General features: G+C 42.3%; 1 protein-coding gene across 1 annotated transcript; it reads left to right on the top strand.

The window, feature by feature from the left end:
- The first annotated feature begins 604 nt into the window (after positions 1-604).
- On the top strand, positions 605-25,195 carry Ccnt1 (cyclin T1). The gene is made up of 10 exons (XM_036208230.1): positions 605-900; positions 2,949-3,030; positions 7,601-7,729; positions 13,820-13,880; positions 15,647-15,709; positions 18,108-18,153; positions 19,907-20,070; positions 20,228-20,298; positions 22,193-24,029; positions 24,524-25,195. Exons 1-9 carry the CDS (start codon positions 740-742, stop codon positions 23,594-23,596), a joined length of 2,181 nt encoding a protein of 726 aa, XP_036064123.1. The 5' UTR covers positions 605-739; the 3' UTR covers positions 23,597-24,029; positions 24,524-25,195.
- Positions 25,196-27,664: the final 2,469 nt, after the last annotated feature.

Raw genomic sequence — 27,664 nt, 5'->3', positions numbered from 1 at the left:
GGCAGTGAAACGGAGGAAGGGCTGCTACACAGAGCCGCTTTTCAAGCGGGCTGCGGGACTTGACACTGCTGCTTTAGCGGCTTTAACGTCCCGACGTAGCACGGGGCCATTCGCTGTCTCGTCTCCTCTCGGTTTTCTGAGCGTCTCACCTGTTTTCCCTGCCATTGGGCCGTAAAGCCCAGTCTGTGTGGGTGTGTTTCCGAGACAGGGCTTCTCTGTGCAGCCCTGGCTGTCCTGGACAGGCTCTGTAGCCCAGGCTGGCCTTGAACTCACAGGGACCCACCTGCCTCTGCCTCCCGAGTGCCGGGATCAAAGGCGTGCGCCACCACCGCCGGCTATGAGAGCAGCTCTACCAAGGGGCCTCCACTCAGGCAGCGAAGCAGGAGGAACGCAGGAGCCCAGTTATCGCGGGGCAAGGCGAGATTTTATTCTTTTCTTTAAGAACGACTTTTAAGAGCGTCCCCGGCCGCACGGCTCGCGCCTGCGCCCTGGCCCCGGACTGCGTTCCTCGCCGGCGCACTGGCTGCTGATTCGCCTACGGGGCGTCGCAGGGTTCATTCCGGAAGTAGTCGCTGGGAGCTTCTGCTTCCTGGGGCGGAAGTGTGTCACAAGCTGGTAGTCGGCTCCGGGAGGAAGTTGGTCACGTCGCAGTTGTCTCGGCACAGCGGATGTGTGTCGCCGCTCCGGTGACGCTGGGCAGTGCTTGCAGCCCCCGCCGCTGCCTCTTGGTTGAAGCACTATGGAGGGAGAGAGGAAGAGCAACCACAAACGGTGGTATTTTACCCGAGAGCAGCTGGAAAACAGCCCCTCGCGTCGCTTCGGCGTGGACTCCGATAAAGAACTCTCCTATCGCCAGCAGGCGGCCAACCTACTCCAGGACATGGGACAACGTCTTAACGTGTATCCTTGCGGCCTAGGCCTTCGGCCTTGGAGCCCGTCCGGCCACGCTTCGGCGTCGGGCCGGGCACGCTGGCGGGGACACCAAGCGGGGAAGCGGGTGGGTGGCAGGAGCCGGACGTCTGGTGGGGAGAGCCCACAATGGCGCTGGCTGAGCCACTGTTCGCGCGAGGGAAGTGAGGCGGAGTCAATTTCCCGCTCGCTCGCCGGTGCCACCAGCCTGCCTGGGGCTCCGGACCTCTCCCGTCTTTGTGTGTCCGCCACTCCTTCCCGGCCCCTCTTCTCCGAATTCTGACCGGTTTTCGTGGTTTTTGAGAGGCTGCTCTCTGCCGGGAGCTGAGGCTCCGTGGAAAGAGGTTTCGCGGTGGACGCGGCCTCCCCAAGTGTGGAAAGAAGGGTTTCGGGAAATTCTGTCCCCGACGGGCTTGTGGAGGTGGTCTAGCATTGGCGCCCCGGCTGTCGTTCGTTCCAAACCCATTTCTCCCACTTACTAGCTGTTTATAACCTGTCAAATTCTTTTTTTCTGTGTCCACCTCAACGCTTGAGATTCAGATGTGTTCTAGTAGCTGTTTCCTAGACTTTAAAGAGGAAGGGAAGATGTCAACCTAGGTTTGTAGGGAGATAGAAGCATGGATATAATGTTTTAAGTAGTTTGCAGAGTTTTAAGCTCTTGTTTCTCAGGGCACTAGAGGTTATTCATTCGTTTGCCAGTTACAAGGTAAGATAATTGATTCCCCCCCCCCCCATTTTTTTCCTTCAGAAAATGAAGTCATTTGTGGCAAAACTAATAGTTTTAAAACTCCATTTTCCATATAACTTCCTTTTAGATGCAGCTTCAACTTATGTAGCATTTACTTAAGAGTGATGCTGAGGGCTGGGAGTGGTGTCTTATGCCTTTGATCCCAGCATTGGGGAGGTAGAGGCAGGCCAAAGCTACAAAGTGAGATCCTGTCTCCAAAAAAAAAAAAAAAAAGTTCTGACTATAATGTAAGGTCTTCCAAATAGGTGTTCCCTTTATTGGCCAGTTGTTTGCTATTGAAATCCAGTTTGTTTACCAAGCATTCAGGCAGTGCACAATTAAACCTCTAAGTTCCTATATATGTTTAAGGCACCCTTTTAAAGTGTGTTTAAGTTTGTTGCTAGCATATTGTCATCTCTATACAGACTGTTGCTGAGGTCTGTAGGAATGAGGTATTCTTTTTTCCTGGCTGGAGGTATACGCATACAAATGAAAGACTGGATTAGAGGGAGAAAGGAAGGAGTTTATTTTCAGTGGATTGCCATCCAATCATGTAAAGTGTTTTGTAGTTCAGGGGTCATGTGATATTTCTGGAAAGAAGTAGAACTAAACTGGGCGTAGTGTTGCATGCCTTTAATCCCAGAGCTCAGGAGGTGGAGGCAGGCTGATTTCTGAGTTCAGTGCCAGCCTGGTCTACAGATTGAGTTTTAGGACAGACAGGGCTACACAGAGAAACCCTGTTTCAAAACACCCCCATACCACCCATCCACCCACCCCCCAAAGAAAAGGAAGAAAGAAAGAAAACTAGAACTGAAAATCTGATCTCTGGGGTTTAAGTTATCCTTGGGCAAGCAAGATGGCCCAGCACGTCAAGGCTCTTGCTGTCAAACCCGATGGCCTGAGTTCGATCTCTTTGACCCATAGGGTGGACAGATAACTGACTCCTGTAAGCTGCACTCTGACCCCACGCTCACGCATGCTGCATCACCCCTCCAAAAGGAAATGTAATTAAAAAAGTTATCCTTAGCTAATGAGTCATCTTAGTAGAAGGGAAGTGACATGACAGAAAGTTTAAGATCCTGTGTGGTTACATATTGATTTACACCTTGCTGCTTGCTTTGTTTATTCAGTCATTAAGTTCATATTAAGTACTTGCTAGGTAGAAGACGTCCTGTCAATTGGCAGTTAATGATTTAGTTAGTGAAGGAAAACCAATCTGCTCTCTGGTTTGAAGAGGTAACTTTTGTGTAGGATCATCTGCTGTGCTTTGTTCCTTTGGGAAGGGGATTATTGACCTTAACTTGAACATCAGCTCACAACTGACGATCAACACGGCCATAGTGTACATGCACCGGTTCTACATGATTCAATCTTTTACACAGTTTCATCGATACGTAAGTAGAATTTTGCATGGTGTAATCCTTTTGGGTTTGATTCTAGCTGCCTATTTTATGATTGGTTGTTGTTATTGGACTAGGGTTTTAATTTTAGAATTTAGGACTGGTCATTATTTTAAGGTTAAAAAAAATCATGATTTAAGTATAATTTTCTAAGTGGTAAATTTATGGCCATAAGACAAATAAGTTTGCAAAATCTTTGATAAAATTCAATGGTTAGCTGGAGGGAAAGATGTATTATGTGGTAATGCCTGGGGTGATGACTTTTAGGAATGGGGAAGAAAAGGAATAAAAGGATATTTTTTCTTGGAAAAAGTTATATAGTGCTATTTTCAGTTTTGTTAACTGAAATGGTCTGTTTAACATTTTGTGTAATTAAGATCCCAAGGTAAAGTTGGGCGGTGGTGGTACACGCCTTTAATCCCAGCACTCAGAAGGCAGAGGCAGGCAGATCTCTGAGTACAAGGCCAGCCTGGTCTATAGAGTGAGTTCCAGGACAGCCAGGGCTGCATGGAGAAACCCTTTCTAAAACAAACAAACAAAAAACCCAAGGTAATAAAGGTTAACTTGAACAGATCGTGTGGATTAGTTAGTCAAATATTCTTTTTTTTTTGTTTTTTTGTTTTTTTGTTTTTTGAGACAGAGTTTCTCTGTAGCTTTACAGCCTGTCCTGGGCTGGCTGGCCTCAAACTCACAGAGATCCACCTGCCTCTGCCTACTGAGTGCTGGGATTAAAGGGATGCCCCCCCCCCCCCCCCCCCCCCCCCGTACTTCTAATCAGCCTTCTATGCTGTTTGATAGCACTGAAACTGAAGTAGTGGATCAGTGTAATTTAAATTGTAAAGCTGTCTTGATTATTTTGAAGATTTCCTACCTTCAGCTTTCCTTCCTTTCTTTCTTTCTTTTTTTGAGATTAGGGTATAACTAACTATGTAGTCATGGCTGGACTTGAACTATCTGATTCTGGCAGCCTTGAATTTCTAAGCACTGGCATTATGGGTAGCAGGTACCACGCTTGCTGAATCTTCTCATTTATTGTAATAAAAATTTGAAATTTAGGGTAGAATCTTAATCAGGTTGTTCAGTCTGCATTTATGGGTTAGCATGTATGTCCTTATTTAAATGACACGCTTTCTTATTGCCTGTGTGTTATCCTTGGTTAAGACAGACATTTATCTGTTTATTTCCAAAGTACCCAAAGTAAGCTGGTAGAATTAACAGATTATCTGATAATTATTTAATTACAGAGACATTCTTTTGGATATCATTTCCTTTGTTTTTATTTGTCTCTTGTTTTGAGACAGGGCTTCACTATGTAGCCCTGGCTGGCCTGGAACTCACAGAGATTCCCCTGCCTTTGTCTCCAGAGTGCTGGGATTAAAGGCAAATACTACCACAGCTGGCTGATCTTCTTTAGAGTGTTGATTTTAGGTATATTTTGTAATTAGCACATCTAAAATATTACTCTCTTAATACATTAACTTCATAAGTTGGATTCAACTATGATCAATTAAAATTAGATTTGAGAGGGCTTAAACCATTATGGCATTGATGTTAAGCCTGTCAAGCCAGCCCTTGTGGTTTTTTTTTTTTTTTTTCTTTCAATTTTATGTGTGTGCATGATGTGATTGTGTATGAGTGTAGCTGTGGTGCAATATGAGGTCAGAGGACAAGTTTTGGTTCTCTTTTTCCATCATGGGTTTTGGGGAATCAAATTAAGGTTGTTAAGTGTGGACAGTTGCACATTAGGCTGCTGAGCCATCTTACTAGCTGCTTTGTGAATTTCCATTTATTTATTACAAATATAATAAATTCACATGGTAAAAATTCTAACAATACCGAAACATATAAAGTGAAAACTCTGTGTCCTGTGGAGGTAATCATTGATCAATATTTAATATACAGTATCCTATGTCTCTTCCTGGATTTAAGCTAGTATTTCTGATTTCTGTTAAAAGATCATGCCTCATCTGAGTGGTGGTGCATTTGGGAGGCTGAGGCAGGTGAATTGAAGGCCATCCTGGTCTACAGAGTGAGTTTCAGGACAGCCAGGGCTACACAGAGAAACCCTATCTCCCTCCCCCCCCCAAAAAAAAAATCAGTATGCTGTCCCAGCAGTGTAAGCAAATGACTCCTCATTGATTCATTCCACTTAAATTCAGGATTCACCAATTGAATTTCCATATGTGCTGTTGTCTTAAGTCTTTCCAAGTGAGGAAATAGGAAAATTTCATTAAATTCTGCTGTTTTGTATTTATGTTGTATTTTATACATCATGCCTTTAATTCCAGCACTCGGGAGGCAGAGACAGGTGGATCTCTATGAGTTTGAGGCCAGCCTGGTTTACAGAGCAAGGTCCAGAACAGGTGCTGGAACTACACAGAGAAATCCTGTTTCAAAAACAAACAAACAAAAAAACAGCAACATAAAATCCTTGGGGCTATGCATATGACCCAGTTCAGTGTGTATTTTAGTATTTTAGTGTGCATGTTAGGTTTTGAGTTTGTCCATTGCACCAAAAGAAAAAAAGGCCCATATTTTAATAGCAGTGTATTTGGATATATGTTGCCCTTATTTGTTGACTTGTAAGAAATTTAGTGATTAAAGTATGTATGTTGGTCAGACGTGTCTGGATTTGGAGTCCTGCTGACCTGCTTACTAGCTGTATGGCTTTGTGCAATTTATATTTTAAACTAGTATAAAAATGCCTCTTAGAGTTAGCTACATGTGCCTGCAAGCCTAGGTATGAGGCTCAGGGTTCTCAGTTTGAGGTTAACATTGGACAATGCAGTTAGATCTTGTCTTTAATTAAAAAAAAAAAAAAAAAAAGAATCTGGCCTAGTAAGGTGGCTTATAAGGGAAAGGTGCTTGCTGTCAAGCCTGACAACTTGAGTTCGATCCCTGGAATTTACAAGGGAGGAGAGAGTCTGTTGGGATCAAACCTAGGGCTTTACACAAATCAGATGTCACTCTGATAGTTGGGCTATACTCCTAGTCCACCCCCCCAATCCATTCAAATGTTGATGAACATCTAGACTAGTTCCATCTTAGCACTTTAAGAAGCACGGAAGGATAAGGAAGGTTGTGCAAGTATCTTGTGGCATGTCAGACTTTAGTGTAGAAAATTGTAACTTAGGAGGCAGTAGGGTTGCAAGCAAGTATTACAATGTTTTAGTTTCCGTGTTATCTGGTATGGTTAGTCTCTTGAGATCTTTAGCTGCTTTGTATTGACTTGCATTATTTTTCCTCCCTAAATATTTACTATCTTGTGAATTTAATATTTTGTAGGTTCTTTTTTGTTTGTTTGTTTGTTTTTTTGCTTTTCAGGGCAGCGTTTTTCTGTATAGCCTTGGCTGTTCTGGAATTTGCTCAGTAGACCAGGCTGGCCTTGAACTCAAGAGATGTGCCTGCCTCTGCCTCCCAAGTGCTGGGATTAAAGGCGAGGACCCCAACCACCTGGGTTTTTTGTTTGTTTGTTTGTTCTTTGTTTTTAGACACTCTTATGTAGACAGGCTGGCTTTGAACTCAGATATACCTGCTTCTGCCTCCTGAGTGTTGGGATTGCAGGGGTGGGCTACCACACTCAACAAAAACATTTTATTTAGTGTGTGAATTGAATATATTTGTGTGCTTGCCTGTGTGTAGGGGGCAGAGATTAGAAGTTGACATCAAGTCTTTGATCGCTCTCTATTTTTTGAAATAAGGTGTCACTGAACCTGGAGCATGTCGTTTTTTGCTAAACTGGTGGACACTGAGCCTCTAGGATCCACCTAGCAGTACCCCTCAGTCCTGGTAATGTAGTTATGCTGTATGTCCTTACTTAATCTGCCTTCCCGTGCTCCCATGGAGGCAGCCATCACCAGTGTTTGATTTCAGTCACTCGTGTCCGTCCTCTGTCACTGCAGCCACGCCCAGTCTACCCCTTCCTTCTGACACTAACTTACGTTGTCTGCATTTCCTTATTCTAAGGATTTTAGTTACCATTTAAAAAAAGAACCTTGGCATAGTGGCTCAGACCTATAATCCCAACATCCAAGAGGCTGAATGAGGCAAAAGGTTCACCAGTTAGAAGCTATCTTGGGCTATATAAATAGTTCCAAACCAGCCTGGGCTACATAGTGAAATTCCTACCAAAAAAACTAAGGCAAAGCCAGGTGGTGGCGGCACACGCCTTTAATCCCAGAACTGGGGAGGCAGAAACAGGCAGATCTCTGTGAGTTTGAGGCCAGCCTGGTCTACAGAGCAAGATCCAGGACAGGCACCAAAAATACACAGAGAAACCCTGTCTCCAAATAACCAAAAAAAAAAAAAAAAAAAAAAAAAAAAGTGAAAAAATTAAGGCAAGCAAATAACAAACTTAAAATGATGTGATTTTTTTCCCCCAGGTGGAAAACAGCTTATGTCTACAGTGTCCTCACAGACCCTTAGCTTTTGCTGAGGGACTGCTGTCTGTGATTTGAAAGTCCAGGGCAAGTGTAGATAAGAGACTTGATTGAGATTTAGCTCTTCTTGGATTATCACTTAGAAATGAATAACACGTGTGACCTTTTTCCTTCTATGAATGAAGTCTATGGCTCCAGCAGCCTTGTTTCTAGCAGCGAAAGTGGAAGAACAGCCAAAAAAACTGGAACATGTCATCAAGGTAGCGCATACTTGCCTCCATCCCCAGGAGTCACTTCCTGACACAAGGAGTGAGGTAGGTCCTTAATTATTACACTTGTTAAAAGTTGTAACTTCATTTTGTAGCTTGGAATCTGGAACTTTTCAGTGATTAATTTCTAAAATAAAGTTTGTCATAAAATTAAAAGTTTCATAACAGCAAAGAAGAATCACGTCATCTGTATAGGTTTCTTTTCATCCCACCTTCCAGGTTGAAATATTTTTCTTATTTTCTGTTTAAGAATGTTCAGTGCTTGGTGTGGTGGCACACACCTTTAATGCCACACTCCTAAAACAGAGGTGGCTGGATCTGAGTTCAAGGCCATCTTGGTCCACAAAGCTAGTTCCAGGATAGTCAGGACAACACAGAGAAACCCTGTCTTGAAAAACAAACAAACAAACAAACAAAAAATGTCCATGTGGTAGGTCATCATATACATGTATATTTGTATCTAACTATTCTGCGAAGAAGCATGGCATAATTTCAGCTTTTCAAGACAGGGTTTCTCTGAGTAGCCCTGGCTATACTGGAACTTACTCTGTAGACTAGACAGGCCTCAAACTCACAGATATCCACCTGCTTCTGCCTCCTGAGTGCTGGCATTAAATGTGTGTGCCACCACTGCCTGGCTTAATCACAGCTTTTATTGATGTTATAAGTGTTCTTTGTGGTGGTGGGTTTTTGTTTTTTACGTTTCTCTCTCTCTCTCTCTCTCTCTCTCTGTGTGTGTGTGTGTGTGTGTGTGTGTGTGTGTGTGAGAGACAATTTCTCTAAAAAACTTATTATTTATATAGTGTTCTGCTTGCATGTCAGAAGAGGGCACTGGATCTCATTATAGATGGTTGTGAGCCACCATGTGGTTGCTGGGAATTGAACTTAGGATCTCTGGAAGAGCAGCCAGTGCTCTTAACCTCTGAGCCATCTATCTCTGCAGCCCGAGATGATTTCTGTCTTAAATCGGCTGTCCTAGAACTTGCTCTGTAGCCCAGGCTGGCCTCAATGTTAGAGATCTGCCTGTCTCTGCCTTCTGGGATCAAAGGTGTGCACACATACACACACACACACACACACACACACACACACACACACACACACACCAGCTTCTTGATGTTATAAGCATTCTTAAAATTTTGTTGTAGAAATTTTTTTAAGTATGTAAAGAAAGGTTCACTGCTTGACTTAAATTAGTCTCAAAATGAACCACATGCCTAGAGATAAAATTTACTTATTTTTTCACGACAGGGTTTCTCTGTGTAGTCCTGGCCAGCCTGGAACTTGGCTCTGTAGCCCAGGCTGGCCTCCAACTCTGAGGCCATAGATGTTCCATAGATGCACTGTGGATATTTATCCTATACATACATACACACACACACACACACACACACACACACACACACACACGTGTGTGTGTGTGTGTGTGTGTGTGTGTGTGTGTGTGTGTGTTGTTTTTTTCCATGCTTCCTTGACTTTCATCTGTGTGCTCATGTTAGTGATATTAGGCATTGAATCTGGATCTCAGGAAATGCTAGACATTCTATTGTGAAGCCACACCCCAAGCTGGATGTGCTTGTACATGCCTTCAGTCTTATCACTTGCAAGGCAGAGGCAGGTAGACCTGTGAGGCCAACCTGGTCTATAGTGAGAACCTGTCTCTTAAAAAAGAAAGAAAAAAAGCCACACTCCCTATTCCTAGGCTCCCCCTGACCCCTAAGATGGTTTCCCTGTGTGGCTCTGGTTATCCTAGAATTCACTATGTAGACCAGGCTGGCTTCACATTCTGTCTTCTGAGTGCTGGGAATAAGTTGTGCACCACCACTGCCTGATGTCCTTTTTTTTTTTTTTTTAAAGATTTATTTATTTATTATGTGTACAGAAGAGGGTGCCAGATCTCATTACAGATGGTTGAGCCACCATGTGGGTGCTGGGAATTGAACTCAGGACCTCTGGACCTCTGGAAGAGCAGTCGGTGCTCTTAACCTCTGAGCCATCTCTCCAGCCAGTCCTTGGCTTTCTTAAAGAAGGGTAATTCTCCTGGTTTTATCCATTTGTTGTATTTAATTAAATATATCTCTGTGTATGGGTATCCATAGAGGTCAGAGGCCTTGGATCGTCCTGAAGCTGGAGGTATATATAGATGGTAGTAAGCTGACCAATGTGAGCTCTGGAAATTGAATCCTGACCTCTGCAAGAGCACTATATTCTCTAAACTACTGAGCCATCTCTCCAGCTCTTCTGCTTTCAGAAGTCAATGATTGGAGATGTTCAGAATTCTTACATTTATAATTGAGATACAATTATGGATTTCTGTTACTAGGTTATTTATCTTATGGGTTTATTAATTATGCTTTATGAAAAAGATATATGGAATTATATATATATTTCCTGTTTTTGAAAATTTCTGTATCATTCCAATTTTAATGTTGTATTAAAGTGAACCTTGGTAGCCACTTTTTTCACTATGACGCAACATCTGAGTAAACAACTTAAGGGAAGAGGGATTCCTTTTGGTTCACCTTTCAAAGGTTTCAGCCTATGGTTACTTAGCTGTATTACTTTTGGGCTCAGGTTGTGAAGCAGAGCATCATGGCCAGGAAGAAGCAAGTGGTAGAGCAAAGAACTCATCTGGCAGGTAGTACCAGAGCAACAAACAGTAAAGACAGTCAAGATGCTGTCTTTCAGGGCTGTGCTTCTGCGCCCACCTCCTTGTTTCTTCCAGCTCCTGTAATGCTATCAGATTAGGACTGCATGCCCGGATTAGTCCACTGTTGAGGTCAGAGCCCTCAGGATCCAATTACTTCCTAAGAGCTGACAGACCTTAAAATTCATTTATATTAGTGTGTGGTGTGCCTGTATGCATGCGTGCCAGCCAGCCACAGACTGGAGGCCAGAATACAACTCTGTGGCCTAGGTTTCCTCTTTCTACCTTTGCTTGGATTTCTGAGAGTGGACTCGAGTTGCCAGCCTGGCTTGACAACATCTTTTTCTGAACCATTTCTCCAGCCTAGCACCTAGACCCTTTAACACATCAGACTATGGGAGGCATTTCATGTTCACACCGTTAACTCTTTTCTTCCTCTCCAAAGCATATTCACATAATTCCTTGCCTGAGTATTCAACCCATATGAAGTGGTAATAGGAAGATGTTTTCTCCAGTATACGGAAAAGAGGGCTAGCGAGCATAGTTTATATCCTTACTTGCTTTGCTAATATAAAGTTTAGGATGAAGTTGGCTGGACCTTGTGGAGCATTCCTTTAATCCCAGCACTAGGGAGGCAGAGCCAGTGGGATCTCTGAATTCAAGGCCAGCCTGGTCTACAGAGTGAGATTCAGGACAGGCACCAAAATTACACAGAGAAGCCCTGTCTTGAAAAACTTAAAAAAAAAAAAAAAAGTTTAGTGTGAAGTTAACTGCAATGTAGGTCGTCTCTTTTTGTTAAACCATAAGTATAAAGCTCCATGACAATAAGTACAATCAGTTAGATACTTACAGTGCTGTTAAAGGATCTGTAAATATAATGTGATGATTTTTAAAAAGGTGTGTTATTAATTTCTCATCTCTAAATTACCTGATTTTAAGATTTAAAATAGCAGTCTGAAAGGAAATAAAATTGTGCTTTTTGGTAGCCCTGTACTACTGGTAAAGTGTTGTCTCTGATGTTCCCAGCTCTTCCTTCTTGTACTCAATGGGATAGGATAAAGATTGTATTCCAGTTCCAACTCTGCCTCTTCCCTCTCAGACCACCCCTCTTAAGATTGAAAATTTTTATGAGTATGCGTGTTTGCCTACATGTATACATATACACACATATATAATTTTTTTTTTTGGTGGAGCTAGGCAAGCACTCTACTACTGAGCTAAATCCCCAACCCACCTATATATTTTTTAAAGGAAAAACATTTAATTGGGGCTGGCTTACAGTTTCAGAGGCTTAGTTCATTATCATCATGGTGGGAAGCAAGGTAGCATACAGGCAGACATGGCATTGTAGATGGAGCTGAGAGTCCTACATCTTGCAGGCAATAGGAAGTGGTCTGTCTTAATGGGCGTGGCTTGAGAGTATATGAGACCTCAAAGCCCACCTCCACAATGACACACTTCCTCCAACAAGACCACACCTGCTCCAACAAGGCCACATCTCCACTCCCTTTGGAGGCCATTTTCTCAAACCACCACACTCCACCCCTGGCCCCCAGAGGCTTGTAGCCACATCAGAATGCAAAATACATTCAGTCCAACTTCAAAAGTCCCCATAGTCTGTAATGGTCTCAGACTTAAGTCTAAAGTTCAAAGTCTCTTCTGAGATTCATATGGAATCTTTTAACTGTAATCCCCTATAAAATTAAAATTAAAGTACATCACATACTTCCAACATATAATGGCACAGGATATACATACATTACCATTCCAAAACATAGGGAAGGGAGCATAGTGAGGAAATACTTGATCAAAGCAAGACTGGAAACCAGCTTGGCAAACTCCAGACTCTGCATCTCCAAGTCTGATATTAACACACTCTTCAGATCTCCAGCTCCTTTCAGCTTTGTTGACTGCAACACACTTCTCTTTCTTGGGCTGGTTCCATTCCCTGTTAGCAGCTTTCCTCAGCAGGTACCCATGACTCTGGAATTTCTAACATCTTGGTCTCCAAAGCAATTCAGGCTTCAACTTCATAGCTTCACACAACAGCCTCCATGGGTCTCCATTCAGGGACACCCCTGACACAATCTTGGCCTCAGCGGCTGCCTTTAATCATAGAAGAAGGTTCCATAACCCCTTTCTTCTATCCTCTCTAAAGCTAGAACCACATGGCCAAAGCTTACAAGTTCTTCTGCTTACTGGGACTGGAATATGGTCCCCTGGTTTGTTTGTTTGTTTGTTTTTTTCAGAGCTGAGGACCGAACCCAGGGCCTTGCACTTGCCAGGCAGCGCTCTACCACTGAGCTAAATCCCCAACCCCGGACCCCTGTTCAATGATATCTTCACCAGCTTTCTGTACTTCACTGCCTAATCTTGGCTGTCCTGAAACTGGATCTGTAGGCCAGGCTGGCCTCAAACTCAGAGATCTGCCAGCCTCTGCCTCTGGAGTGCTGGGATTAAAGGCATGTGCCACCACACCCAGATCTAAACTTTTCTTCAATTCCTTTTCACAAGTTGGAAACGTAGCTGGGTGGGATCTTGTCCTGAGGTCACCACTCCCTTTATTCCATTTCTTAATCTGTGTTTCCGCCTTGAACACAGGACTTAACTCCATTCCACTTTCTGGTGCTTCTTTTCTCATCAAATATTTTTCCTTGCTCACCTTGTTCCTTTTCATTATATATCTTCACTAGAGTTAACACTAGTAACTACACAACAAAGTCTATACTAGGCTGTTTTTAAGATTTCCCCTGCTAATGAAATTAATCCAAAACTCTTCACTTTAGCCTCAGGCAAACTTTTCAGACAAGGGCATAAAGGAGCCACATTCTTCACTAAAGTATCAAAAGACCAGTCTCTAAGCCACGTACTAAAATTCTTCTCCTCTGAAACCTCTCGAGCCAACAGTTCAAATCATTATCAGCATCATTGTCTTCCATGCTCCTACTAGTATGGCTCATTAAATGGTATTGCACTGCTTTCCTAACCCAAAGTAACAAAGTCTAAATTGCTCCAAAGAAAAACATGGTCAGGCCTATCCCAGCAATACCCTAGTCCCCAGTACCAACTTCTATCTTATTTAGGGTTTCTATTGCTGTGAAGAGACACCATGACCACAGCAACTCTTATAAAGGAAAAAACATTTAATTGGGGTAGCTTGCATTTTCAGAGGTTCAGTCATTAACATCATGGTGCAACATGGTGGTATGCAGACAGACATGGTGCTGGAGAAAAAACTGAGTGTCCTACATTTTGGCTTACAGGGAACAGGAAGTGGTGTGTTGCCTACATGTATATTAAGTGCATCACATGTGTGTAGTGCCTGTGAAGGCCAGAAGAGGGCATTGGATTCCCTGGAACAGATGTGAGCTGCCATGTGGGTGGTGGGACTCGAACCTAGGTCTTCTTAACTTTTCATCCATCTTTGTTTTGTTTTCTAAAATTGTTTCCCCTTTTGTGGAATGTAATTTCTGTTTTCTCTCCCCTAGGCCTACTTACAACAAGTTCAAGACCTGGTGATTTTAGAGAGCATAATTTTGCAGACCCTAGGTAAGTTTATTTTCCTTGAAAGCATGAAAACATAGGTATGGAATAATTATGTAAAATTTGTAAACCTAGGAGGAAATCTTTTGAAGGTTTTGGGAAGTGTCTGTTACTGGTAATAGTGGTTGTCCAGCTTATAGTTTAGCCCTGGTCTGTTTCCACAGTGTAGGTGTATGGTGACCCTTGAGACAGCCATCAGCTAGGATTTTGCTTTTAATTTTTCTCATTGTACAATTTATCTTTTTGATAGTTTGGCAGTTTTTAACCCGATAAATAATGACAAAAAAATAAAGACTCAAGTGAGCCACCTGCCTCTGACTCCTGAGCATGCTGGGATTAAAGGCATGTGCTATCAGGTTCTCCCTGCTCTGCATATGCTACCAAGCACGGCCAATTTTTTTTTTCCTTTAAATACACCTGATTTATAATCGACAAGGTGTTTGTTTGTTTGTTTGACTTTTTTTTTTTTTTTTTTTGAGACAGGGTCTTTCTGTAGCCCTGGCTGTCCTGGCTCTCACTTTGTAGACCAGGCTGGCCTTGACCTTTGCCTGCCTCTGCCTCCTGAGTCCTGGGATTAAGAGAGTGTGCAAGTACAACTGGCTAGTGAAGTGATACCTTTATTAGATAGGAGTGAGTCCAGTCCTAATTCATAGTTATCAGTTCTCCCGTTAGAGTAATTTCATCACGTGACTTGTTCATTATGTCTACATTATGTTTTATTTTAACTTTATTTAGTTTGAGACAATGTCTTACTGTGTAGACCAGGCTGGTCCTTGAACTCAGATTGGCCTCAAACTTGCAGACACCCTCAGCCTCTTGCGTGTGCCACTATGCATGGCTGAAAATTTTATTTATGTGCTCACAGAAATATACTTACATTATTTTTATTCTCAATGCACTGACCTTGTTTTGTAATTTTGGTAATGAACTTTTGAAATGGGATAAAACAGGCAGTGCACATTAAAATGGAGGTGATGAACAAAGTGAAGTGAGAGGAAAGAGTTTGAAGGTTTTCTAATTCAGCTCTCAGGTGGCAGAGGCTGAGGCAGGATTGCCAAGAGAGTTGCAGCCAGCCTCAGGCACGGAATGGGGTTCTGTTTTTCTTTTCACTGTTAAGCTTTAAGGGGCTGAGGATATAGCTCAGTTGGTAGAATGCTTGGCATGGATATCTAGTCCACAGAACCTCACAAACTGGGTGTGGTAGCACATGCTTGTATTTCCAGCATTTGAGAGCTGGAGGCATGAGGATCAGAAATTCAGAGTAATTCTCAGCATCATGGTGACTTTGAGGCCAGCCTGGGCTACACGGTGCTGTCTCTTCACACTGCACTTCGGAAGGTTCCTTTATCTGTATGACTGCTTCCTTCAACCTTGTACTCTATCCTTTCCTTCCTAAAAAGGAGAAAACCCTTTTAGATTTATTTTATGTGTATGTGTATGAGTGTTTTGCCTGCACATATGTCTGTGCCACATGTGTGCCTGGTGCCCACAGAGGTCAGAAGAAAGTGTCAGATCCTTTGGAACTGGAGTTGCAGTGAACCACCATAAGGGTGCTCTAAGCCTCTGAGGTGTCTCCAACCACTTGAAAAAGATCATTGTGTTGTGTTAGAGGTTTTGTTTCTTCAGTGGTCTTAATTCTAGAGAAAAATGTAATGAATACTGTGTGTGATTTTTAGTTTTTGCACAGTACTTTTGGGAGAGAAAAATGAACAGGCAATTAATGATTCAGACAAAAGAGGTATAAAATGTGGGTTTTTTTTTTTTTTTTTAAGGGTTTGAACTAACAATTGATCACCCACATACACATGTGGTAAAGTGTACCCAGCTTGTTCGGGGTAAGTAACCCTAACTGTCCTGAATTGTTGAGTTACTTGGGGGCTGTGCTCGGCTCTGGGCTAAGGTTTGGCACAGCTGCTTTGTCCATACTAACATGCCTGCTTGGCTAGAATCAGGCACTTGGTTCTGATCTATTGGAAAAAAGTGTTTTTAGATCCCCCCCCCCCCCCCCCGATTTCTCTGTATAACAGTCCTAGCTGTCCTCGAACTCACTGATTCACTTGCCCCCTGCCTCCCAGGTGCTGGGATCAAAGACATGTGCCCCCACCACCCGGCTTAGATCCTCTTAATTTAATGAGAATGTGAGGTTAGCATTACTTGTCATTTTGACAAGGGTTACCTGGGAGACAAGCCTCTGGGTATTCTCTTTTGTTAATTGAGATGGGAGGTCCACCCTTAGTGGACAGGCCCATTCCCTGTCTAGTGGAGGAGGGGGTAAGCAGCAGCTGCACTCATCGCTGGTCTCTGACTGGAGGCCTGTGAGCAGCTGCTTGGGCTCTGTAACCCTGACTTCCCCACTGTGATACATTGTACTGTGCGCAGAATAAGCCACACAATGTTAGGGTGTTTTATCAGAGCAACAGGAAAAGAAACAAAGTTAATTTATATTTGGTTGAGGGTATTTGCCAGTGTAGGGGCAGATTTGGAAAAGTCACCAAGTCACATGTATCTAAAGCATTTTTCAGAAATTCTTAGAATTTGGTGGTCTTGGGCCAGCAAGATGGCTCACTCAGTAGGTAAAATCACTTGCCTCACCAGCCTGATGACCTGAGTTTGATTGAACCCTGGATCCCACAGTAGTAGGAAAGAACTGACTTCTAAAAGAAGTTGTCCTCTGACTTCCATACATGCTGTGGCATTCCAGTGCCCTACACCCATCCCCTAACACATATACACAAGTATAGTTTATTTTTTAGAGTGATGATCTCATTAGTTCATGTCTAGTTAAAGGAAACCCCAATGATATAGAATTTATTTGAACTTACTTTATGTTTGTGTTTTGCTTGAGTGTATGTCTGTGCAGGACATATGTGACTAGTACCCTTGGAGGCCAGAAGGAGGCATCAGATCTCCTTCGACTGGATTTGTAGATGGTTGTGAGCCATCATGAAGGTGCTGAGAATCAGGGCCTGGTTCTCTGGAAGAAAGGCCAGTGCTTTTAATAACTGATTGAAAAACTAGTTCTTAAATGATTAACTATTTGATTTTTATTTTTATTTATTTATTTATTTTTCATTTTTGAGACACAGTCTCACTATGTAGTCCTAGCTGGGCTAGAACTTATTAAGTAGACCAGGCTTGCCTGGAACTCAAGAGTTCTGCCTCCTAAGTGCTAGAATTAAAGGTGTGCACTACCATACCCAGCCCTGTTTATGGTTTGTTTGTTTGTTTGTTTGTTTTTGCTATAGAATTTGAATCTAGGGCCTTGTATATGTTAGGCAAGTGCTCTGTCATCCAGTTACATCCCTAATCCTTAAAGATTCCTTTTACTTAAATAGTATCAATAATATCTGGGGTGCTAGTTGTGGTGACACACACCCACATTCCTAGTACTTGGGAGGCTGAGGCAGGAAGGTTATTGCAAGTTCTAAGCTCTCCTGGGCTGCATAGTGAGACTTCCTCAACAACACAACAACAAACAAAAAGGAACATGTTGGGCTGGGCGTAGAGCTCAGTGGTAGAGCATTTGCTGATATACATGGAGCCCTGGGTTTTATTCTGAGACACAAAGTTCTGGATATCATTGTGCATATAGATGTCTTGTAGAGTTTTATATGTCGAGCTGATAATTAGCCTTGTTTTCACATTAATAATGTTTCATGAAAATTTAATTTCTAGAAAATTCCCAGTTTCCCCAAGTTCTGTACATTGAAAGTTAAGTTTGTTTTTATGTGTTGAGGGTGGGAGGTGGGGATAGTTATATGCCATTTGGCATGTGTGGAGGAGGCCAGAAGAGACCTTTTAGGAGTCTGTTCTCTTCTACCATGTGGCTCTAGAGGGTTGAACTCAGGTTGTCCAGGCTGGTGGCAAGTGCCTTACCTCATTTCACCTGCCCAAGTTTGTAAGTTCTGTACATTTGAAAGCATTGAGTGGTGGACATGCCTTTAGAGGACAGCCTGGTGTGCACACAGACCCTGTCTGGAAAACCAAAGGATTGGAAATCAGTGGTATAGCGTGTGCTTGGCCTACAAAAGGCCCTGAGTGCAATGGCATCATCCCATTTCACTCCTCAAAATCCTTGATCTGCTTCCTTGGGTAGGATTTACACACCACGTACTCAGGCATTAGCTCTGCCTAGTGTATCACTGTAGTACCTTACAGATAATATGTGTTTTTTACTAAGTGTCTTTCGAGAACAATGGAACTAATAACTTCTTTTTCTTTTGTTTTTGTTAGCAAGCAAGGACTTAGCACAGACATCTTACTTCATGGCAACCAACAGGTTTATATTTTTATTTATATCTTCTGTTTTTGGGATTGGAATTCGGTTGGGCTGGACTTGTCACCTTTTGGTGGGTGTATAGGATCAGTTAGTAAACTAGAGCCAAAGACCATGGGCATAAACTTCAATGTAATGTATTATAGACAATGCTCTGGAGGATGTAGATTTTTCTGCAGACTCTTTGTGCCTTGTATTTACATTAAACCTTTTAATTTGCTAGGGTTTGTAATTATTTAGCCTATCCAATTCTGTGTATTAACTTTGCTATAAAATGTTCAAGAGCATAATTCTGAAAATTCATGTAATTTTAAGGGTTGTTGATTTTCTTCTCTGCCCAAGCAATGAACACTTAGTATGTAAGGATTTGCAATATGTTTTTCTTTTAGAAAAAGTTATTGGTGTATAACTTGTTCTGCTGAGTGACTTGCTTGTTCTTATGTCTGATTTCCCATATTGTTTGTCCAGAGAAACTGATGACCTCAATCATCAGTGTAGGAATTTCAGTTTTAGTAAGCTGATAAAGAGCACTCTGGGTGTAATTCAGTTCCTAGAGTGCTTGCCTAGTGTGCACAAGTTCCTGAATTAAATTCCCAGCACTACATACATTGAGGGCCCAGAGGCATGGTCATCCTCTGGACTATAGCAGGTTCAAGGCCATTCTGTGCTGTGTGAGACCCCTTATAAACACAGACAGACAGGCACACACAAACGAGAGGGAGGAGAAACATTTCTGAAATAAGAGTCAAGTATTATTGTGGTTCTGTCTGTTCTTCTCAGCAGTTGGGAGATAGGATTGCTGTGAGTTTGAGGGCAGCCAAAGAATGAGTCCCTGTCTAAAAACCAACCAACATCTTTGGGGGATAAAATTATCAGGTATATTTATACTTGAACAATTGTTTTTTATTGTATTTTTTCTTTTGATTTTTTTTTGAGACAGGGTCTCATGTCCCAGGCTAGCCTTGAACTGTGACCTCCCATGTGTCAGGATTTTAGGCATCTGCTCCCATGTTGGCTTTGGTTTTTGGGTTTTTTTTTTTTTGGTGTTTTTTTTGTTTTTTTTTTTTTTAATGTGGCTTTTTTGTTTGTTTGTTTGTTTCTTGTTTGTTTGCAACAAGGTCACAGTAATCTTGAAGTGTGCTTGTAGACCAGGCTGGCCTCAAACTCACAGAGATCTGCCAGCCTCTGCCTCCCAATTGCTGGGATCAAAGGTGTGCGCCATCATCGTTGGCTACCTAGTTCTTTTCCTTTTTTTTTGTTTTTGTTTTCTGTTCACTAATCAATGCATATATTGTGTGGTAATAGGAAATTTAGAAATGTTGTTAACCTGAGCAGTATTTTTATAGAAAATCACTCTGAGGGGCTGAAGAGATGAGTCAGAGGGTCAGAGAGACACATACAGCTCTTCCAGAGGACCTGAGTGCCATTCCCAGCATCTATTGTGGGAGGTACACCACGACCTATAATTCCAGTTCCAGGAGGTTTGACACCTCCAGCCTTTCTGGACACCTTCACTCATGTGCATGTACCCCCACACAGACACGTACACATGATTGAAATGAAATCTTTTAAAGAAAGGAAAGAAGAAAATTGAGTACTGAATCAGAGCACAGGATGTTTCTCGTCCTTCTCACTCTCCTGTGGTTTTTGTTTTTTGGTTTTTTTTGTTTTTGTTTTTTTAATAATGGAGAGTTTTAGTTTAGGGTTGAGAACCAAGGGCTCATGACACTCTCTGTTTCCTTCCCTTTGATGTCAGCCTGCATTTGACCACATTTAGCCTGCAGTACACACCTCCTGTGGTGGCCTGTGTCTGCATCCATCTGGCTTGCAAGTGGTCCAACTGGGAGATCCCAGTCTCAACTGACGGGAAGCACTGGTGGGAGTATGTTGACGCCACTGTGACCTTGGAACTTTTAGATGGTAAGTTTTAGTGTAAGGGACCTGGAACCGCTCTGCTTGATTTGTCACATGTCTGGCCAATGTGACTTGATTCCAATGAAAACAGTGAGTTAGCTGAGGTGGTTCTTGTTTCATTACCTTCTTGTCTCTGAACATTTCTCCAATGTTTCATTTGTAGAATTGACACATGAATTTCTGCAGATTCTGGAGAAAACTCCAAGCAGGCTGAAACGCATTAGAAATTGGAGGGTAAGAATTACTGCTGACAAACTCATTCTTTCCTTTAGCTTTGCCAGTGAATATACCATAATTGGATATGTGCACTAGGTTTGGAATTTCCCTTTTCTTACTTAACAGTAACTGTGACTTGGTAAAATGGATACTAGCTAAGATGTCTTTGCTTTGGGTCCTGTACAAATTGTGCAAATTACCTTTTGCACAGTTGCTTGGTTAGTGACATTGGCTGAGTGTTTTATTTATTTGGTTTGTTTGCACACATATATTCACATGTAGGTGCACATGCCTGTGAGCATACATATGGAAGCTGGAGGTTCGGTCCTGTGTTTTCCCCTATTCTCCATTATTTTTGAGGCATGGTCTGTCTAACTGAACCTGGAGCTCACTGTTTGAGGTAGACTGGCCTGAACTCCAGGGACTAACCTGTGTCTGCCTGCCTGTCTCCCTCTACCCACCTCACTCTGGAGTCCCAGGTACATGCCACTGCACTGGGCTTTTCCGTGCTGGGGCTCTAAGCTCAGACCCTTAGGCTTATAAGGCAAGCACTTCACCCCAGAGCTGTCTCTCCAGCTCCAGTTGTATTTTCTGTATAGTGGTGACTTCTGGGAGAGGAGAAAGGTATGTTTGTAATTTTATCTTAAAATTAGCCACTTTGAAAATGTTTTATTATTCTCTTTCTTCTATTCTCTCTCCCTTCCTTTTAAAAAGATTTACCATTACATTTGGGCTGGTTGTACATGCCTTTAATCCCAACAGTTAGTAGACAGATCTCTGAGCTTGAAACCAGCTGGGGCTACATAGTAAGACTCTGGTGGTGGTGGTGGTGGTGGGATATATTGTATTTTGTGTCTGCGTGCTTGCCTACATTTATGTGCATGCAGTGCCTGTGGAGGCCAGAAGAGGGTATCAGGTCCCCGGAACTGGAGTTACAAGTGGTTGTGAGCTGCTGTAGGTGCTGAGAACTGAATCCAGATCTCTGCAAGAGCAGAACTGCTGAGCCATCTCTTCAGCCCTAGGATTTTCTTTTAGTCTTATGAATAATAGTCGTTCCTTTTCCCCAGAGCATCAGATGGATGAACTTGGGGTGTAACTCAGTGGTAGAATCCAAGTACTTAGCATGCACAAGGCCCTGCACTCAATCACCAGCACCCAAAAAGAAAGAATAATGCCTCCCCCAACCCCTTTTGGAGACCAGGTCTCTCGTCCCTGCAATTGTCCCTGACCTTGCAGTTAGTAGAGACTGGCCTTGGACTCCTGATCCTCCTGCTTCTATCTTCTAGCTGCTGGGATTGCAAACATGTGCTACCATACATGGAAATTCCCTAAGTCTAGGGAATTAGGGATAAATGTTTGTCTCTAGAAGCTTAGGGTTCGAAGTAGACTTAAGAGCATGTACTTCATCTTTAATTTTCATATAAAACCTCAACAAATTTTCTAGAGTTTATTTAAAGGTACATACACTGAATGCTTAAGAATGGCTTTTTTTCGGGGAGGGGCAAAAAAAAAAAGAATGGCTTTTTTCGGGGTTGGGGATTTAGCTCAGTGGTAGAGCTAAGCAAGCACAAGGCCTTGGGTTCAATCCTTAGCTCCAAAAAAAGAAAGAAAGAAAAAAAAGAATGGCTTTTTTCTGGGTGTGATGGTACATGACTTTAAGCCCTTAGGAGGTTCAGACAGGTGGATCTCTCTGAGTTAGAGACTTACCTGGCCTGTCTATCTATGTAGGGAGTTCCAGATCAACCAGGGCTACACAGAGAGATTCTGTCTCTAAATAAAAACAAGAAACCCCACCTCCAATACATATAAAGCAAAAAAATAAAGAAAGAAAGAAGGTTCTTAGGTGATGTTTCAGTATACTTCTACTTAGTGGATTGCCTGGAATGAATAGATTTTATTTGTTTCATTTTAGGCATACCAGGCTGCCATGAAAACTAAACCAGATGACCGAGGAGCAGATGAAAACACATCGGAACAGACAATCCTCAATATGATTTCTCAGACCTCCTCAGATACAACTATCGCAGGCTTAATGAGCATGTCAAGCACTTCGACTACAAGTGCAGTGCCTTCCCTTCCTGTCTCTGAGGAGTCATCAAGCAGTCTAACTAATGTGGAGATGTTGCCAGGCGAGCGATGGCTGTCTTCCCAACCTCCTTTTAAACTCGAGTCTTCTCAGGGTCATCGGACTAGTGAGAATTTAGCACTTATTGGAGTTGATCACTCTTTGCAACATGATGGCTCGAATGCATTCGTTTCCCAGAAGCAGACTAGTAAGAGTGTGCCGTCAGCTAAAGTTTCACTTAAAGAATACCGTGCAAAGCACGCTGAGGAGTTGGCTGCTCAGAAGAGGCAGCTGGAGAATATGGAGGCCAACGTGAAGTCACAATATGCATATGCCGCCCAGAATCTCCTGTCACACCATGACAGCCATTCTTCGGTCATCCTGAAGATGCCCATTGAGGGCTCAGAAAACCCTGAACGTCCTTTTCTGGAAAAGGCTGACAAATCAGCTCTGAAAATGAGACTCCCGGTGGCTAGTGGAGATAAAGCAGCCTCCTCCAAACCAGAGGAGATAAAGATGCGCATTAAAGTCCACTCTGCAGCTGATAAGCACAATTCCGTAGAAGACAGTATCACCAAGAGCCGGGAACATAAAGAAAAGCACAAGGCTCACCCGTCGAATCACCACCACCATCACAATCACCATTCACACAAGCACGCTCACTTACAGCTGCCTGTTGGTACTGTGAACAAACGTCCAGGTGATCCAAAACATAGCGGCCAGACCAGCACCTTAGCACACAAAACCTATAGCCTGTCTAGTACTTTGTCTTCTTCGAGCTCTACTCGTAAAAGGGGTCCCCCGGAAGAGACGGGGGCAGCAGTGTTTGATCATCCAGCCAAGATTGCCAAGAGTACTAAATCCTCTTCCTTGAATTTCCCCTTCCCTCCTCTTCCTCCAATGACCCAGTTGCCTGGGCATAGCTCAGACACAAGTGGCCTGCCCTTCTCACAGCCTGGCTGTAAGACTCGAGTTCCTCATATGAAACTGGACAAAGGCCCTCCCGGGGCTAACGGTCACAACACAGCTCAGTCGATAGACTATCAAGACACTGTGAATATGCTCCACTCCCTGCTCAGTGCCCAAGGTGTTCAGCCCACTCAGCCCCCTGCATTTGAGTTTGTTCATTATGGTGAATATATGAATCCACGAGCTGGTGGGATCTCCTCCAGATCTGGCAATACAGACAAACCTCGACCACCACCCCTACCATCAGAACCGCCTCCACCACTTCCCCCTCTTCCTAAGTGAAAACAACATGAGGCGAAAACTTAAACACTTTTTGTTTTTGGGTTTTGTTTGGTTTTGTTTTGACTACTGATACTGGACTACGAAAATTACATCCTTATGAAATATGTCACCTTGGACTAAGGAATAAATTGATATTAAGACAGGTGGGGGGGTGGAGGGCCTCAGTTATTATGTCTGCTGCCTCATACATCTATTTTCTTATAGTTTGTACGGTATCAGAGAGGTAGGATTACGTTGAAGCTGTGAAGGATTAAGAACACTCTGTTCTTGGCCTCTCCTCATCCTGATGGGGTTGATTGGAGTAGTTATCTTCCCTCTTCTTGCCGGAACTGAAACATGGGGGTAATCAAGCAATTGTGTTTAACGTATCAGAAGAGAGGAAGTATTTAAACGTCAGATCTTTAAGAGACTTTTAAAAAGTAATTTAAAGAAAGTAAGTTATCTGTTTAGTTTTTTTACATAATTGGGAAGGGGAAGGGATTTTGCTGTGTGTATGAGGTACATAGCAATGACTGAGGGTGGGGGTTGGAGGGTGGGAGTGTGTGCAGGGTGGGTGGGAGGGTAGGCTTTGGCCAAGAGTGAAATAGGCTCAGGCCACTTGAAGTATTGAGACCTTTAATGTGTGTGTGTGTGTGTGTGTGTGTGTGTGTGTGTGTGTGTGTGTGTGTTTAAAAATCATGTTACCTTTTTCTTCCCACTCTTAACCATTTTCACATCCCAGCATTCTACTAGAGAGCATAGTTGGCCTTGAAAACATAAAGAGGCATGTATTGATATTGTAAATCATCCCCATACTGCAACACATGTTTTATGTTGTAATTGAGTAGTGGCCCTCTAGTTTGTAGTTTGGACAGATGTAGCCAATGACCAGACTCTAGCGCTATTATGAAAACTTCCCTTTTACCCCTTTTTGTGTTTTCAATGCAGATGGAGGTGGGATTGAGGAAGAAACTTATTGAGCAAGGCCGGCTTCTGCCCTACAGAATTGGGCCTTTTCAGGTTGGGCTTTGGGAAAGCTCAGGTCTCTGAAGGGAAGAAGGGTGTGCTTCACATGTCCTGTCTGTCCGGGAGCAGACCATGTGTGGTGATAGGTTTGGGAGAAGCCATTGAGTTATGATACTAAAGACAATGAAATTGTGATTTGGGATTCTGAAGACTTTGCATTTTAAGTTACATTATGAATGTAATAATTGCTTTTTATCTGTATATCTAATGGGAAACAACTGCATACTTGTGTTCGCAGCCTGTATGACTTCAGAGACGAGTGTGAATTTAACAGCACTGGTGTAATGAGTGAGCAAGCCTAGCCAACAAACACTTGTGTTTAGATTGTTTCTTTTGGGTGGCTAGACAGAGATTCTTAAGAGTCCTGTTTAAAAAAAAAGTGGATCATGAGGCCTGTTATGGGGCTTGATTATTCCAGATATTAGGGAATATTTTTGATGAAGGAAATCTTTGAAGAGATAATGGCTAGAAAAAAAAGTCAAAGCCAAGCTATCTAACTGAAAATGCTACCTAGCCACAGATCATTGCTATTCTTTGGTTCATTGCTTGAAAAAAAAAATATAGATAGATAGATAGATAGATAGATAGATAGATAGATAGATATATGCACACACATGTATATGTGTGTGTACATTTTTTGCTATGGAAAAGATGGTGCTATGAAAATAATTTGTCTCTTGTTTTAATTAGTGAAGCTTTTGTCATGCCAAGTAGTCTTTAGAGAAAGGTCAGATTCTCTTTTCATTGAAAGTCATAGGGAAACAGAAGTTGTATGGGTGCTGCTTGCCAAGAACAGACTAGGAAAACACTGAGGCAGTTACTATTGATATAATGGCCTAGTAGAGGAGAATGGTTAGAAGGAATATATCTTAGGGTGACTTTGTGGTTATTAATCTGCATGTTTGAATTGTCTGGTGTGCCTGCCTTTGCTGTGTAAAACAAGGAGCTCCTTGCTCATCTATAAGCCAGTGATATTTCTTGGTATGCAACTTTTCAAGTGACATTTTCTTTCTTCTTGGTATTTCCTGTGTTGTGCAAGATAGATGTGTCATCATGATTACTAAATTTAGGCTTGGTATTTGTTTAGACTTTGTTTCCCATCCTGTCCTTCCCAAAAGGGAATGTGCCATTTAGTTTGCATCTGTATCTGTGAGATTGACAATAATTGATTTGGGCAAATGTTCTGGCTTTTAATTACTCTCATTAATGTCACATATTTTCTAATCACATGCACTCCCTTACCACAAAGGCTGTCACGTTTGCCGTTATAGCAGTTCTTCATGGTAATACTGTAGTTCTTCAACTGTCAGTAGTGAAGTAGAAAACAGTGCTTTCTAGAGTCTAAAGAGCCACTTGATGCTGTAGTCTAGTCTTTCTACTGTAGATCAACACTGAAGTCGGTTAGTTTATAGACTTTTCCTATATTATTTCCTTCTGGTTTTGTCTCCAGATAGCTACAGTGTCTGCTTTTAGGTCTGTGCATAGTATCTGAACCTCCTCCTCATGGGCTCTGCATGAAGTGCTGCATCGTTTTTGGGTTAGCAGATATACCTGCCAGCTAGCATGCATAGTGTGCAGTTTCTGTATAAATAAGGCTTCTAAGCCACGTGTGTCTCTCCCACCTTCAGACTTCAAAGGTTGAGAAGTAGTATTTGTATATCTAAAGTCAGCCTTGTAAACACGGCTCTTTGTTTTTCTTGTGATCTAAACTGTCAAGAAGTGATGGTGGTAAGCAGGCTTGGAGCCTCAACTTCTGTAAATTTGCTTGACTCTTATGTTGGCAGAAATAAATACCTGTGGATTGTCTTTAGGGCTTTTAATCATACCTGTGTTGTTGGCTAAACTCTGGTGAATCATTAACCTAAAACCAGTGTGGTCTTCTGAAGTATCCAGTTACGCCTTTGGGTTTAGAAAAATATCTAAATACTAGTCTACTTTTCTCATTCATGAATCATTGTGTTTTTGTATCTGAGACTCTCAGCAACCTTTCCTTCTCGTAAATGATTTTAGTGTTTTGGTTTAGTGTATCCCACATATTTCTATAGTTAGGTTCACCGGCAATGATAGAAATATCGAAATCTCCAATTGCAAACAGCAGTAGATTTGAGTATTGAAACAAAATCATGGTAACATCACTGCTGGGTTTCCTGAAGCCTTTGCAACCTAATTCCTCATTACCTCTCACACCTTGCTTCTAGACAAAGGCAATTGGAGGGGTCCTGTCTATCCTAGTATGGTTGGAATCTACATATATGCGTTTCCATTATTTTGGGAACTGATTATTTTTTAAAGATTTTTTTCTTTTGATGAGTTATTTTGATACTCATGCTAGGAAAAGTGAGAAATTAAGACATCTTGAGATTGGAATGCCTGTTTTATTTTCTTCTCCTTAGTTTGGGAGAATTTAAGCAGTCTATGCAACCCATCAGTTAGTGAGAAATAGCTTTCTACCACCCCACTGAGCTCTCAACGACTCATACCTCCCCAAATGTCTTGGTGTTGATTGAGTTTTGGATCTTGATGGTTTAGGAAGCATTCTTTTGCACCAAGCTGTCATTTATTTCTTATTCCTCAGTGGATGTAAGTTTGAAAGAATGGTACTGTAATCTTACTTGATGGAGTGGTCTAAATTCAGAATTGTTTTCTAAGTGGGTGAGCTCTCCGTTTTAATATAGCTAAAGTTTCTTAATATGAACTTGGCAATGGAAAGGAGAGGGCAAAGAATGTTTAATAAAAATCAGTGTCTGCTCTTTCCCTTTATGAGTGAGTACTCTTGGTTACACGAAGAGAAACTCATGGGTTTTGTGTTGCCATGCCAATTGTGGAGAGGGACGCTTGACAGCATGTTAATTGAAGCCAGAGCAAGTATGTCTCCCATCAGGTGATCTGGAAATGTCAGTGGAAGCAGAGGAAGTGATTAGCTGATGACCACAGTAAAATCACACACAAAATAGATAGAAGTGCTGTCTGGCCTAAAAGAAAACAGTTACTGTAGGTGTAACTTAGGGTTCTGAGCTTGAAACTGATCTATAATATCTTACTTTCCACACATAAAACTGTCCA

Source organism: Onychomys torridus, chromosome 16, assembly GCF_903995425.1.
Source record: "Onychomys torridus chromosome 16, mOncTor1.1, whole genome shotgun sequence".
NCBI lineage: Eukaryota > Metazoa > Chordata > Mammalia > Rodentia > Cricetidae > Onychomys > Onychomys torridus.
Note: the sequence above shows the minus strand (reverse complement) of the source record. Positions and strands in the feature narration are given on the sequence as shown.